Below are 15,583 nucleotides of genomic sequence, written 5' to 3'. Positions count from 1 at the left end.
AACGCAAATTTCTTTTTGCTGCTTTCATGCCATAGTGATCTCATCTGAAAAGAGCAAAGCAAACGTGACCTTCCAGCCAGCTGCAGCACAGCCACAATTGGGCTCCCAGCATCTCTCGAGGACAGGAGAAGCTGGAGGCTGCAACTGTCCAAATGTTAAGTACTTGTTCAGACACATCTGTACATGAGATTTCCAACAAGGAAACAAAGCACCCTGCAAAGCAGACCAAGCAATTCACTCCACACCCACCAGCCCCAGTGCAGCAGAGATTCTGATGAAGAACTTGGGTCACACATTTAGCACTGGTCCCACTCACCCCAAGATCAGCAAAAGATGTAACTTTCAATGCACAAAGCCCATAGCAAAAATAAGGTTTTGAGCAAAATTTCCTGCAGTCAGTCATTCTTAAACCCAACCATCAGTCCCACAGAGATGATAAGCACGTAACAAGCCACACAACACAAAATGAAAAGGTTTTCAGAACAACTCGCAGTCTGCTGCCACCTCAATGTTAGGCCTGCAGTGTTCCAGCTGTCTGTGGTTAGAAGTTGTGTTCACACTAATGAAGAAGGGAGGGGGAAAAGAAAAAACAGCAAAAAGCCATGAGATTGGACTGTATAACTCAGATACAAGGACACAAAATCTCCTCAAGCTGAGAAACAAGACCTCACTACTAAATACTTACATTTGCAATTCTGGATGCTGGCTGCATCTCACACCCCAGCAACTCCACTGGCTCAAAAAGATATATATTCCCCACTTTTTGTAGGAAGACACAAAAAATCTTTCCACGTTGGGCTCCAGAATAAAAAAACTCCACACTAATCAAGCAGCAGGGTACTGCTCCCACCCCTCATCAGGTTCATCCCTTCTCTGATACAGACTCCTCCTCCCCAGGTGTGGTTTCACACCGGCTTCAAATTGGCTGCTTAGCTACAGCTCTGATAAGGTAAAGAGGTGCTTTATTAACCCTTCCAGGGGCTGCTCCTGGTGTGCTTGGTGTTTTTGCAGTCTGTTGCAGTGCTCCTTGGCAAGGCAGGTTGCGTTCAGAATGTTTGTTCATACCCATTCTAGAGAATTAACTCAGTTCTAATAAAGCCCCTCATGCTCTGCTGCCCAGGTGGAGTCACAGAGTCCCCTTCTGAAGGAGCTCAGTCTCTACCCTGTTTTTTCAGTTAGCAAAATGTAAATTTATCAAAGAGGAAATCTGTTCAGTGCAGAGGCTGCTCTGACAGAACTCCTGAGTCACGGGGAAAACCTCTTGAGTGCCCTGAGAGGCTCCATCTCTTCGGCCCAGCACTGCCTCCAGCCTCCTCTGCTTTCAGCAGAAGATGTCAAGGCTGTGGGATCTTGGGAAGGCAAGGTCTCAAACGATCTTCTGTTTCCTTGTCTCCTTGCGAGGTCACTAAGCAGAATTTCATTTCAGCATTATCAAATTGAACTACTTTGATCACTCCAGTTACTCTCTTCCTGCTTTGTGTCATTTCCCTCTTGGGAGTAAAATGCCTTTGTGCCAAATTGCAAAGCTCCTGAATGCCTTCACTGCACAGAGCTGCTGCTCCCCTCTCCCAAGCCAGCCAGAGGAGCAGGCTGCACAAGATAATCAATGCCTGGATGTGATAGGCACACAAATGAGGAACCTGAGTGATAAGAAGGATACAGAGAAAGAGAATTTTTTTTTTTTTTTGCCAAGTTTGCAGCCCCAGTCAAACCTCTTTTTTCTTAAAGTTCAGACCAGAAATTGGCCCGTTCTGTCCATCATTTAGGAATAACTGTGAACTTCTTGGTGATGCTGATTAAGATCTCCTGTAACAGCAACCGTGAGAAATGCTGCATATCTCCAGGTAGCCGAGGGATGAGTGCTGCTTGGCTCATCACCTCTCAGCCTGACTGCAATGCTGAGGACACAGCTTTCAGCACAGAGGCTCTTTAGCTGGTGCAGAACACTGTAACCCTTCTCTTAGCCTGTGTCACAGCACAGACATACCCTGACTGCTCTCCATGCCTTCTGCTGGCTCCTCAGGCAGTGTCATGTCTGGTTTGCAGTCACAGTGCCTGGTTTTACATTTATGTTCAGATAAGAAACCTAAAAGGCTGCTCAGAACCTTCAATACTGCAGTGCAATGACATAAGGGCAAAGGAATCTGGGGAAAAACAATATTCTCAGTGAGCAGGCCAGGATTGTGGAGTAAACTCACTGAGTAGGAAGACCTTCATAAACACACACACAGAGGTAAAATATTAATGCCCTGAAATGGCAAAGCCAGAGAATTGCATTCAGTGCATAGATCATATTTCTTCATCCTTGCCTTTTCTATATCGCAACATAAATGCTTCGTTTTCTGTATCCCAAAACAGAAGTATCCACACCAAACCCTTCTGTCCAAAGGAGGAACACAGTAACACAACCCAGAGTTACTCCCCACACTGCTGCATGTGGCCGGGGTGGAGGTGGTACAGCTTCTCACACCACACATTCACAAGGTGCCTCTGGACTGTTCTCAGTGGGTGGGACATGAGGACAGGACACTGTGGCTCTAGAGGTCGTTAGGAGGGGCCTTCTCACAGCCAATCACTGTGAGAAGTTAATTTTCATTTGGCCCACAAACGTTTAACTAAGATGCCTCCTTATGGTGACAAAGACTATGGCTGTCATTCTGCCTGTGGTCTCCCATGCTTGCTGTGGGGGCAACATAGACCATTCAGTACCTCCTGTCTCACCCTTTCCTGTCCTTTGGGCAAGTTTTGGAGCCGAAGCAGTGAATTTACTCCATCAACAAAGCCTATCTGCAGTAACACAGGCTGTTGTAGGGAATTTGGCTCCATTCCCTCCCCCCTTCTACTACTCCATCAGCCTGAGCACAGTTCTGGGCAGCTACCACTGAAGTTTCTTCCAAACATGAGTTTAATTTGTGTTGTACATGACAGAAGTCCCAAACTGGAGCTGACCTGTTAGCATCTAGCTTATTTGCAGCTGAATAAGCAAAACAACCTTTTGCTTTCTACCTACTAGGTCAGTGACATTGATTTCCCCTGACTGCAAGGGCTGCAGATCTTGACACACAGAAAAGGGAGAATTGAAAATATACACGTTGTTCTGGGAGCTGCTGCCTGCTGTGGAAAGTGGGAATTCATGGTTCCCTTCCTTTTCCAGGCTTGTGTGATGGGCTGGTCCTGCACTGAGACCCTGGCCCCCAGCTGTCCCCAGCTATTCACATTTCCTGCAGACACGTTATCCAGGGTCGACAGAGATGAACAATTAAGTCAGAGGGATGCACTAGGACTTGTGAAGGTGACATTTGGAATATCAGCAGAAGGAAAGAGTGTTGCAACTCTTTTTCATGTTCAGAGGTCTGCTCCTTTTAGCGTCAAGCCCGTGGTTCATTTGCTGATGTCACAATCATTAATGTCATTAGCAGCTTCTGTGCTCTGAGGATGCAGATGGCACCAAGTGGCCTGAAATAGACTCTAGACCACATGCTTGGCTAGGAAGTGCCTCATCCAAAACACAGAGCACCCAACACAATTGTCTCCCAACCCTCCAGAGCCACTGGACACCACGAGAGTCATGTCCTCCTGGACAAGAGGCGGTAGGTTCACAGTCAAGTGAGCACTTGAGGCAGCAGGTCTCTCCTACACAGGCACCCTTTAACTCCAGAGCTTTGTGCTCTCCAGGTGGAAAGGACAGAGCTGGTGTCAGAGTGAGGGAGAGCCTCTCACCAGGTGCCTGCAGCAGGTATTGGATACTGGCAGGTACGTCAGGCACTGTCCATTGACTGTCTCCTAATAAAAGTCTTCCAAGTACATTTGTGTTAGAAAGGCAACAAAGAAACCCTTAATCATGGGAGCATCTATTCATTTGGGCCTGGGCAGTGGAATTGGTTTATTATATGCTACTCTTCAGACACAGTCTGCCTCTGTACTTAGAAAATGTCAATTAATTTATGGTTGTGGAGCTTTCATCCCTCTCCTGATAGCTGGCACATCCTCTCCCCATTTCAATTTGTTGGCTCACTTTCTTATGTGAAAGTCAGAAGAAAAGGAACATGCAGATCACCCTGGGAAGCTGTTAGTCAGACAGGGAGAAGAGGAACTGCCTCTAATTTTCCAGGAGAGTGTCTGCACTCAACCTCAGCAGCCAGCCTTGACCTGGAGAACTTAGGAGAGCTGTAAGACTTGTGGTTATGAAGCAAGTATAATTTTGCATAGTGCTGAGGGACTACCTTTAAATAAGGAAGATGGTCATCCTATAAAATCTGTTGCATTTATGGCATTTTGACATTAGAGCAGGGAACCCAGAATGCTCAGGATTAGGAGAGCAGACTTCATGCAGTATCCCTCTCCTGCTCATAAACTCTAACCAAAGGCAGCTGCTCCCATTGGCTCATCTGAGTTATCCTCACATTAGCAGACACACAGGGAACTTCTCTTTCATGGACAACGCGTCTCACTGTGCCTTTTCCTTTCCCAGTGCTGGGGAAACCCCAGATAGTCACAATGTGGGACAGTTCAGCACTGAAAGGAAGCTGGTTTCAGTTTCTTTCCCCGCTTAATCCTCTGGAACATCCTCCTGCTGACTGCGGCCTCCACAACTGCTCATCGCCTCTGCAGCCCCAGGGTCCAGACAGAGAGGTCCTGACACTTCCCACACAGCTGACAACTGCTGTAACAGAGGGACGCAGGGACAGGCAGCTGCTCATGCTATGACATAGCTGTGAGCTACAAAGCTAAAAATTAATAGCAGTTCCTTGAGGAATAATACCAAAAACGCTTGGCATAGCTTGGGAACGTAGGCCTAGACATGGTGTGTCTCATTTTAGGATGATTTTAGTATGTGCTCCCCAGCTGTCAGCACTTTGAGGCTGCTCTGAGCTCTGTGTGTCTGTGCAGGACTACAGGGTGAACATCTTCCTGCGGCAGCAGTGGAATGACCCCCGGCTGGCCTACAACGAGTACCCTGACGACTCCCTGGACCTGGACCCCTCCATGCTGGACTCCATCTGGAAACCTGACTTGTTCTTTGCTAACGAGAAAGGGGCCCATTTCCATGAAATTACCACAGACAACAAGCTGCTGAGGATCTCCCGGAATGGCAATGTCCTCTACAGCATCAGGTGAGGTGACTCCACCAAGGTGGGGAAAGGCACAACTAAACTCCCCCTGTTCAAGCCTAGACTTCCAGCATGCTGTTGGAGAAAAGAAATGTGGGGGTTTTTAAGGTGGGAGATCAAACAATTAGCAGTGTTGAAGCAATGTGGTGGGAAGAGACCTCTGCTAAAGCATATTGAGACAGAGTGTTGGTCTGGGAGGGAATTTAACTCATCTTTACCTTTCTCAGTTCAAGGACTTCTGCTCCTTGCTAGTAGATTCCTTAACATCCCTGATGTAAAATTACTTCAGATCTCTTATGTTAGTACAAGCCTAAAACCAGCTGTGCTATGTGAAAACCAGTAGAAGCCCATGAACACCCTGTTTTCAAAGCTGCAGCATTTCCTGACCAAAAAAAAAGTAAAAAACAGGGAAAATGCTAAGTAGAGCTCCATGGCTTTGTCCCAGCCTAATTTTTCCCAGTCATCCCTTTACTGCTAGATCCAAGAATCCACCAGTGAAGTTGAACTAATTGCATTGAGTTTCCCACAGGAAATCAATCTGAGCCCCCTCCTTCACTTCCAACCCCATTCACGCTTTATTTTAAACCAATGAAATCAAGATCAAACTTCATGAGCTTAGACTGGGAAAGTTTAACTCTATATTGAAGACTTTTTCACCTCATGTGTAATGTAAATTTGCCTATGGAACGCACACCCCATCTCACACCGCAGCTTCCAGTGGCAGCCATGGGAAGGAAAAGCAGTCTGGAGCTGTAAAATGGGAAATAAACAGCTTAATGCTGAAAAGTAGACATCCATTAAACACCAAGGTGGTTCCAGCCCAAAGATGAGCTCCCTGATGGCCAAAACAGTAAGAGAATTGCCACTGTGTTGGCTGAATGGGGAAACCTCACAGTTCTTAGTTTTTAAAACCAGGCAGGGAGTAAAACCAACAGCAGCAGCTTGGTAGCGAGCATGGCACAGAGTTCTCTTCCAGGAGGGTCTGCAGGGGCACGGGGGCAATACTGGGTTATCCCAGCCCTGGGGTTGCTCTGCCAGACAGAGCAATGACTCAGCAGGGAACATGGAAAAATCACCATTTTCAAGGCAAAAACTCAAAAACATTTCAGTTTAAAAAACCAGCTTTCCTGTCTCACTCATCTCTAAATGAAAATATGGGTTTCTTTAGAAGTACATTTTCCTGTGAAAATGAAAAAGATAGAGGACATTCCCAAAGCACAGTGTAAATGCAAAGAGTTCCCAGTTCCCAGTCTTTCCCTTTAAATAAAACTCTATAAGGTGCTCTGCCATTTCATAACTGGTTCTTTACTACTACTATTTGCAATAATCAAACTCTAGGCAAGTCATTTACAAGAAGGTGGACTTTGTCACATCTTCTGTCCCAACATGCCTCTAAACTCAAGCTGAGAATTTCTAACAACATAAGATTTTAAATTAAAGTATCTTTCCCTCCTGATAAGCTTCTTGTAGGTCTGATGATAGAAAAATTCAATTTCTGTCCCCTGGGTAATTCTGCTATTTCTACATCAAGGTAAAAAGCTGAAAACCCTAAACACTTCAGGGAACAGCATTTTCAACACTATCAAACTAAATAACTCAAGTCTAACTATCTGGAGCAAATCATTTAGTATCAGCTTGTTGAACCAACCAAACACCTTAAGCATAGATCATGGTGCAGGGCAGCACAGCAATATAACACAGAAAATGCAGCCTGCACCTAGTGGAAAATGGGGACAGAAGTAGATGTCTCAAGGGCTCTGCAGGAATTCAGGAAGATACAGGATTCATATTGGCTTAGCACAAGGCATTTTCTCTGCAGAAAATTCCACTGAAGTCTTTCTTTCCCCCCACACAAACATATGATTTTGATCAAACTTCTTTTTGGAAGTTTCTTTATGACACAGAAATGTTCTGTTCAGAGATTTACAAGCAGTCCCAATATCTAGAATTGCATTTGGGGGGTCCAGAGAGTGGGCTTGGGCTTTCTGCTAATCCAGCCTGTTGTGAACCTGAGGCAAGAAAGGAAAAGCAAAGCAGCAGAACTGTTTGGTGAGGGAACTCTTTGTTCCACGCAGTCTAAAACAGCATTGCAATGAAATTCCATCTGCAGCAGGAATTGTATCACAGACCCAAATGTTCAGCAGTTCTGATGCTTTCCAGCACCACATGTGAGAGCACAGGCAGGGAAGTGACGATGAGCAGTTGTTGTCCCAGCTCGGTGTGTCTCGGGCACGGCTCCAGCCCGCTGGCAGCCCTGGATGTCTGAGGGGCTCAGCCCTCAGCAGGGCCCACTGTTTGGCATTCCCTGTGCTCTCTTCTCTCCTCAGGATCACGCTGACTCTGGCCTGCCCCATGGACCTGAAGAACTTCCCCATGGATGTACAGACATGCATCATGCAGTTAGAAAGCTGTGAGTCCTGTGCACATTCCTGTTTTGGAGAGGAGACCATCTCTTTTCCCTCCTGCTCTCCCCTGCCATCTCCTTTCCCAGCTGGAACCCATTCCCAGCCCAGCCTTCACTGGAGGCTTGCTTGAGAACCTCTTGTTTAGGATTTTCCATTCATTCAGCACATGTGACATTTGCTGGAGAAGCCAAACCTCAAAAGATCCCATGTGAGGAGCCCTGGCTTGCTTGTGTTTACATTGGCCTTTCACTTCGCAGGAGAAAGGTGAAAGTGCTTTCAGCTGCAAGTGGGATTTTTCCTCTCTGGATGGACATCTGCCCCTTGCACATGTTGCTTATCCCAAAGGAGGGAAAGATGATGAGCTTCTTCCAGAGAAAGAGGTCAAGTTGGAAAAAGTAGAACGCAGTTCAGCAAGCCAAATTCAAGAAAAAATGTGATTTATTGCAGAAAATCCATTACACACCATTGCAGCTCCAGGGGAGGTCATTGCCCTGGCTCTTACCACATGAAAAAGTAGTTTTGCCTCAACCCAAATCCCATTGATGACAGCACTGTCAAAGAAGGCCAGGATGCAGCCCTTCCTCCAAGCTCTCTTCTGCAACACTGTCCCTGTCCAGATCAGTATTTAATGTGTTTCATGTGGTGTTTGTCCCTTCCTCTCAACAGTTGGCTACACAATGAATGATCTCATATTTGAGTGGCAAGAAAAAGGAGCAGTGCAAGTTGCTGATGGGCTGACATTGCCTCAGTTTATCCTCAAAGAAGAAAAAGACTTGAGATACTGCACGAAGCATTACAACACAGGTCAGTGCTGTTAACCCTTAACTGAGGGGTTCAGTAGAGAGGAGTTCAGGATTGTGCATTTCCCAGAGCCTCTTGCTCTGTCTGATGGCACCCTGGCCTTGTCCTACACTTCCAGACACAACAGACATATAGATACATATAGAGCCAATCGGACATAAATGTGTGAAACCCTCTTGTCCCTGGTAAAATCTGCATCAGTTCAAGGGTGTTTGGTTGGGATCTTCACTTCCAGAGTCTCCTTTTGTCTTTGAAATTTAAGTGGCAAAGGGTATATTGCCAAAGAGCTTTCTTTGCTATGTTGATGTTCATAGAAGCCTAGAATGGTTTGGGTTGGAAGGGACCTTAAAGACCATATTGCTCCAACCCCCTGCCATGGGCAGGGACACCTTCCACTATCCCAGGTTGCTGCAAGCCCTGTCCAACCTGGCCTTGAACACTTCCAGGGATGGGGCAGCCACAGCCTGGCAACGTGTGCCAGGGCCTCCCCACCCTCACAGGGAAGAATTGCTTCCTAATATCTGATCTAAACCTTCTCACTTTCAGTTTGAAGCCATTCCCCCTTGTCCTACCACTACATGCCCTGGGCAACAGCTGTTCCTTTCCTCCCCTAGCAAGACTGGTTTAGGCAATGCAAGCAAAATCCCCAGACACTGGCTGAAAACAGGAGGCTCACTGTACCTTACCAGTAACCTTCCATGTATCTCCTGTCCTCCTCAGGCAAGTTCACCTGTATAGAAGCTCGTTTCCACCTGGAGAGGCAGATGGGCTATTACTTGATCCAGATGTACATTCCCAGCCTTCTCATTGTCATTCTGTCCTGGATCTCCTTCTGGATCAATATGGATGCAGCACCTGCTCGTGTGGGCCTGGGGATCACCACGGTGCTCACCATGACCACGCAGAGCTCTGGCTCCCGAGCATCGCTGCCCAAGGTAGGGAACACCCTTGTCTTCACCAGGGGAAATCATGCACCCAAGTAAATCCCTGCACAGATCCTGCCTTTGCACTATTCCAGTTTAAGGGCAAAGAGAGCAAATTCCAGTCCCATCCTGCAAAAACTTTAAATTCTCTATGTCTAGCAGCAAAGATTCCCCTAAGATTCAGCACTCACCACATCTCCCAGTAACCAGCAGCTCTGTACTTTACAAACCCCTGCAACAACCACACATGGGTGTGCACTCCACATTTTAGCTTTTTAGTCACTTGACCATCTTATTTTTATAATACTAGTGAGTTTCCCCTTTATGAAGGGCTGCTGGTATGGTGGATTACTGTTTTCCCTTCATATAAACAATCACAGTCAAGGCCTGAATAAATTAAAAAGCTGTGGAATTATTGCTACTTAAGAGCCCGTGAGGAGGTTCAGTGACCTGATAACACATTCATGTTAAATGAGCGAGACTCTGTACCTAAGAACAGGTATCAGCCATGTAAAACACCAAGGAAAAATGCATTTGGGTGAGGAAGCCACCCCATCTCTGTCTCTTTCTCTGACTCCTAGGTGTCCTACGTGAAGGCCATTGACATCTGGATGGCTGTGTGCTTGCTGTTTGTGTTCTCTGCTCTTCTGGAGTACGCTGCTGTCAACTTCGTGTCTCGGCAGCACAAAGAGCTGCTCAGGTTCAGAAGGAAGAGGAGGCATCATAAGGTAATACATAAAGCATGAAGGACACAGCTGAAATCTGTCCCAGCAGAACACCATGGTCAACTGAACCAAGCCACTAGTCCCCAGGGAAGTCCTCGGTATCTGGTCAGATATTAAGGAGGCTCACACACCAAAAACAAGGGCTGCCTCAATGAATTGAGTCTGTTCTGACAGCCTGCTGACCCCAGGAGTCCAGCAAGCTGGGGTTTGCTAGCTAGCCAAGTGGTCTCAACCAAAATGGTTGTTCTCAACAGGACAATTTTCACACAGCAGTGTTCTGGTGTGGGTTCTCCTCCCCAAAAGCAGCAGCCAGGGCTGGGGGGAGGCAGGCAGGGAGGTGTGAGGGGTGTCTATCAGAGAGCAGCACCCCGAACATGACAGCCTGCAGTAGCCCCGAGGTAAGTGACACCTCTTTTGTCTCTGCCATCTCCATGTTCAAAAGCATCTGCTTCTCAGACTGACTGCAAATTCCTCCTGGAAGGAAAGAGCTTTACTCTGAGCCTTAGCCTGCTCCATGCTTACCTGCCATGGCCGATCCCGATCCAAGCATGCACGCAGCTCCAACAGCTCCCCAGCCTGAGCTCTGACAGCTTTTAGGCTGAGGAGCCACAGCAAAGATTTCACCTCACAGAACACACTAGAAAGAAACATAAAGGTGGCTGTGATTACTTTGTCCCTATTTAGCTGGTAGAATCAGGAAAGGGGTTAGCAAATTTTCAGCACCAGGCCTGAGAGGCTGCCCTCAGGAGAGCACTAAAAACCAGTACATTTTCTAGGAGAGAAAAAACAAAGAAAATTTTGCTGATGAAAATCTCAAGCAAGCCCGTAGGTGACCACCAAGGTCTGCCTTAAATATTCCTCATAGGTATTTGTCTACTTTCCATGATCCATCCCACCCAGAAACCTACCCCCATTCCATTGTTTCACTGTCTCAGAGATCAGAAGTCTTTCCTGGGGTCTAACCCGCCCTGCAGCAGTTCACAGTGTATGCCTGGAGAACTGCCACCATTCCAGAAGGAAGTGGGGGTTGAGGAACAGGAATCCCTGTATTTTTGTAGTTTTGTCCCTCTCTGCTTCAGTTGTCCTATCTGCAAAACAGGAGATAATTGATCATTTGTGCTCAATCCAGTCAGGACCAGGGGTGAAAAATGTTGGACAAATGCAAGGGAAAAGTAACAGATGAGACCCCTCAGCACCCATCAATTTTGTTTGACCAGAGTAGGGCTCTGCCATCCCAAAATCAACAAAGCATCGGTTGAGAAGATGCAGCCTGCTGAATAGAGGCAGAGCTAAACCCACCCACATGGGTGCCTCCATAGTGCATTTATCTCTTCATCTGGATTCAGGCATCCTGTCTCGGGATCTGTGCTGTTGTATGCAGATCAGTCTGTTGATAAAACAATAAGGAGAAAAAAATTCCACTAATACACAGATGAGTTTAAGAGATGTTTGCCAGAGCTGTTCCACTGAACACAAGGCTGTTAGCACAGTCCCTGCCCAATCTCACAGCTATTTAATTGGAGCAAAGCGTAAACAAAAACACTTGCAAAAGCTAAATGAACAAGGTTTGCAGACTCATCAGAAAACTAAGCTGACTGCTAATATGCAAAGGGACTAATGCAGCTGCCAAGGCACTAATTGCTCTGTCCTGATGTCCTGACTTGTCTGGGTGGTTCTGATTGGTTTAGACATGACATGCCAGGCTAAAAACAAGTGAGATGTTGCGGTGGTATGGACCAGTCTGGTTAATATGACACCATCATCAGACCCACATGGACTGTTATTTGGAAACACACATTCCCGTGTGGCTGGTGGTGTCTTTGCCTATCATTTGGTATAGCACCTTGAAAAAGGCACTGTTGTCTTCTCTAACCTTGGTATACCACTCACCAAAACAAATCCCTCACAAGAAACAGCCAGTAGCCTCTCAGCAATGAGAAGAGGAAAAAATCCAGTAAATTAGGGATCGAGTGATTAAGGTTAAGCCAGACATGTGCCAGTGCATGTTTGTGTAACTGGAAAAGAGCAGAGGCAGTTTTACCTGAACCCCTGTAATACAGATGTGATGAGAAGGTCCATAAGCTCTGAGCATCCCAGAAGACCAGGTCTTGATTTTATTTGGGTAGCTTTGTTTTGTTCAGATATGGCAGTGTCCTCTGTGTCCTGCTCCTCCATCCCACACAGCTGCCCATGGGATGGACAAAAGACACTCTGCAAAGGACAGGGGAAGGGGCAGCAGGGCACAGTGGTCAGGCAGCTACAAGGAAGGGGGCTGCTAGGTCAGTGTTGGGAGACACAGCATGGATCAGCTTCCATTAATGATTAATTAGTGCCACTGGTCTACAATTAGCCTTGGTGACCCGTAGTCAAGAGACTTGGGATTCTCACTCTGCCTTTGCAACTCACTGCTTGAATTACTTCAGCCAAACTTATTTTTCCCTGCCATTACATCCCTATGTTTAATAAAATAGGGCTAAACCATTCTGGGATTCCAGCAAGCTTTCATCAAAAAAAAAAAAAATTAACAACACCATTTGTCTTTAGACCAAAAAACAAATTACATTTTTTCTCAATCATTGGCATTACCACAAGCAGCCATGTCTTACCATTGACCCACAGAAGGGCAGTTCTGTTCCTCACCTAAAAGTTGGCTTGTGGGGATGGCTGTGGGGTCCCATGGGCAGGCGAGTGAGGGCTGGTTGCACGCTGCCTGCAGAGCTCTTTTCCTGGACAGCTCCTGGCTCCTGCGCATCCATGTAACTCTGTAGGAAGTCTCAGGCTGCAGCTTTGGCTACGTGAGTTACATGGAGCCCACTCCTTCTGGGCAAGCTGAAACTGCACAGGCAAAGCAAAGAAGGTGCTGATAGGAGGTGGGGGGGAGGGAGAGGCAGAAGCAAAACAGGGGATGCAATTGGAAAAATGAAAGCAGTGCCATAAATCCTTCAATATGTCAAAGACCTCAACGGGGTGGAAGTCAGTCCTGTTCTCCACGGGGTGCCTGGATCCCCTGATTTGCATCTGTGCATCACACGGCTGGCACCCCTCTATAAGGCTGATCTCCCAAGAGCAGGGGGTTTGCCCAAGGGTGCTGAGGCCGGGGCATGGTGGGAGCATCTTTCCCGTGCAGAGCAGGACGCTGTCAGCGGAGAGCCTTATAGCGAGGGTGCACTGTCTATATCTCATTTTAAGTAGAGTCCCATGCTCAATCTGTTCCAGGAGGATGAAGCTGGTGAAGGCAGGTTCAACTTCACCGCCTACGGGATGGGGCCAGCTTGCCTGCAAGCCAAGGACGGCCTCTCTGTCAAGGGCGCCAACAACAACAACACGGCCAACCCAGTGCCGCCGCCGTCCCGCTCCCCCGAGGAGATGAGGAAGCTCTTCATCCAGAGAGCCAAGAAAATCGACAAGATCTCCCGCATCGGCTTCCCCATGGCCTTCCTCATCTTCAACATTTTCTACTGGATCATCTACAAGATTGTCCGCAGAGAGGATGTGCACAACCAGTGAGGGGAGGGGAGCAGCCGGGAGGGAGCGAGCAATCCTTTATATATGTGCAATAGCAATGCAGCAATGCATGAATTTAAGAATGCGGCAATATCTACTAAAAAACAAACAAAAAGAAAAAAAAACGGGGAGGGGGGCTGGGAGGAACTTTTAATCATGTGAACTGAGGGCAACTGGCACAGGGAGGAGAAAAGAAGCTCTTGATCTGGGGAGCGCAGGGTGGGAGTTAGTTTTACAGCATAGGAAGATTTGGATTGCTCCAGCAATCCAAGCAGTGTAATATAGTAATATATATTCATGCTTAATTATAATGCAAAAAGAAAACAATCAAAAAAAAAAAAAGAAAAAAAGACCAACAAAAAAAAATCCTTTTTTTAGCCTATTAACAGCTTAGATTCTCAAGTCACTGGAATGATTCACGATTCCATGTGCAGAAACTACTGCAATTACGCTTTATCTGACTTTTGCTATAGAAAGGCCATACCAGTCAAGCACCTGGGGGGGAAAAAAGCCCTAACAAAAGGAGAAAAACACCTCAAGAAAATCGTTCTGTGCTTCTCTAAGTTTTGCACTTTGAAAACTGGACAGATGGGGAAACTTAAGAAAGAGGTTGTGGATTGCTGTTTATTTTATATATTTACTTTTTTTAGTCATGGGTTTGCCGATCAAACACTTTGTGACTTTTGCATAGAGGAAAGCAAACACATTATCTCTCTCATCCCCATCAGAGAGCATCCAAAGGAAACCCAAGAAGGACATCAGGGCCTTCGTCAGAAATCACAGGTACCTTCTGTCCTTTTAAACAAACTGGCAGGGTTCGAGTCCTAGGAGGCAGAAATACTATTCAGAACACTAGAAACGATGAAGGATTTTTTAAAAAGTTTTTTTTTTTTTGGTTTGTTCTTTTTTTTTTTCCAAACCCCTTTCTGCCATGTTTGTTTACAATGGGGGGATGGAAGCAATTGTATTTAAAATATAGAGAAAACAGGCATCTTGATGCCTTGTTTTGACAGGACCGGGCGTGTGGCAATACTGTCAGTAAGGGGGGTGGGGGGGCAGGTGTGTATAAAGAGAGCAGCTTTTATTTTCTGACATTTCATAGCAGTTATATTAATAGTGAAGCCGGGCTGATGGACCCAAAATTCTATTTTTGTATCTATTTTGGTGCTGCATTTACCTTTAACATGGATGGGAAGATGGAGCAGGCTGGTTTGCCCCTCTCTGCTGTCTGGCAGAGATAGGGGGGAGGCTGGCAAAGCTTGGTGGGGGTAGGGAAAGGGGGGAGGGAGGTGGGAAGGGGTGAGCAAAGGGGTTTCTCTTTGCCCAAGAGGTAGCACAGGTTGGTGTTGGTGTTTGGGGTGAGGAGAAATGTGCCAAACACCTCTAGGGTGTTACTTGAAAGCCTGGCTTGGGGCTGTGGGCAAGCCAAGGGCTTGATGTCCCACTTGTCCCTCTGGGCCCCTGGGTGTGAGCTGGCTGCAGCACCCGGGGTGACTCAGTTGTGTTCATTTGCACTTTAGGGAGAGAGGTGAAAGAGAGCTCGAAGGAAGAGACAATCAGTCTGCACTGAAGCACTTGGGGTCAGGTCTGGGTTAGGCACCAAATGAAGGCAGAGAGACAAGTGGCACCCAAGGGGGGCATCCACTCTCCTCCCTCTCCTGCTCAGGATGGGAGCAGAGCTGAGCTGGGCTGTGGATCTGCTGCTTGCTCTGGGAACAGACAGGCTCCTTCCTGCAGGGGCTGCATCCTCACAGCCGGAATCGCGCACAGCAAAGTGCCCAGGGGCACTGTCAGGTCCAGTCTGGCCCAGGTCAGCAGCACCCAAGCCTGGCATGGGAGGTTGAAGTCATGCTCAGCCATGGGTGTCCCAACCAGCACAGAAAGAGATGGGAGAGGGCAGGGGAGCCTGGGACCTGCCAGCTGTCCTGCACAGGGATGTGCCAGGAGGAGGAAGCCCACAGAAAACACCAGGGCTTGCTGGGGCTGGGTAGAGGGACATCCATCTCCAAGGCTGCCAATTCAGCACCTTTCACCAGCACTAAATACACTTTAGTTTAAAAGGAATAAAAGGAAGGAAGGAAGGAAGGAAGGAAGGAAGGAAGGAAGGAAGGAAG

At 47.1% G+C, this 15,583-nt stretch overlaps 1 protein-coding gene across 2 annotated transcripts in view; it reads left to right on the top strand.

Annotated features, from left to right (window-relative positions):
• Window positions 1-15,546, top strand: part of LOC121657837 (glycine receptor subunit alpha-1) — a 39,529-nt gene extending 23,983 nt beyond the window's left edge. Inside the window, exons 4-9 of one of the 2 annotated variants that reach the window (XM_042013972.1) lie at window positions 4,891-5,114; window positions 7,439-7,521; window positions 8,183-8,320; window positions 9,038-9,252; window positions 9,822-9,968; window positions 13,158-15,546. In XM_042013972.1, coding sequence (XP_041869906.1) covers window positions 4,891-5,114; window positions 7,439-7,521; window positions 8,183-8,320; window positions 9,038-9,252; window positions 9,822-9,968; window positions 13,158-13,472 — 1,122 coding nt within the window. In that variant the 3' untranslated portion in view covers window positions 13,473-15,546. The remainder of the gene's footprint in view (window positions 1-4,890; window positions 5,115-7,438; window positions 7,522-8,182; window positions 8,321-9,037; window positions 9,253-9,821; window positions 9,969-13,157) is intronic. The other variant, XM_042013973.1, reaches the window with a different exon arrangement.
• Window positions 15,547-15,583: the final 37 nt, after the last annotated feature.

The sequence above is a fragment of the Corvus kubaryi genome, unplaced genomic scaffold, assembly GCF_017639235.1.
Source record: "Corvus kubaryi isolate FWS band 111438036 unplaced genomic scaffold, C.kubaryi_AGA036_p1.0 split1-37374, whole genome shotgun sequence".
NCBI lineage: Eukaryota > Metazoa > Chordata > Aves > Passeriformes > Corvidae > Corvus > Corvus kubaryi.
Note: the sequence above shows the minus strand (reverse complement) of the source record. Positions and strands in the feature narration are given on the sequence as shown.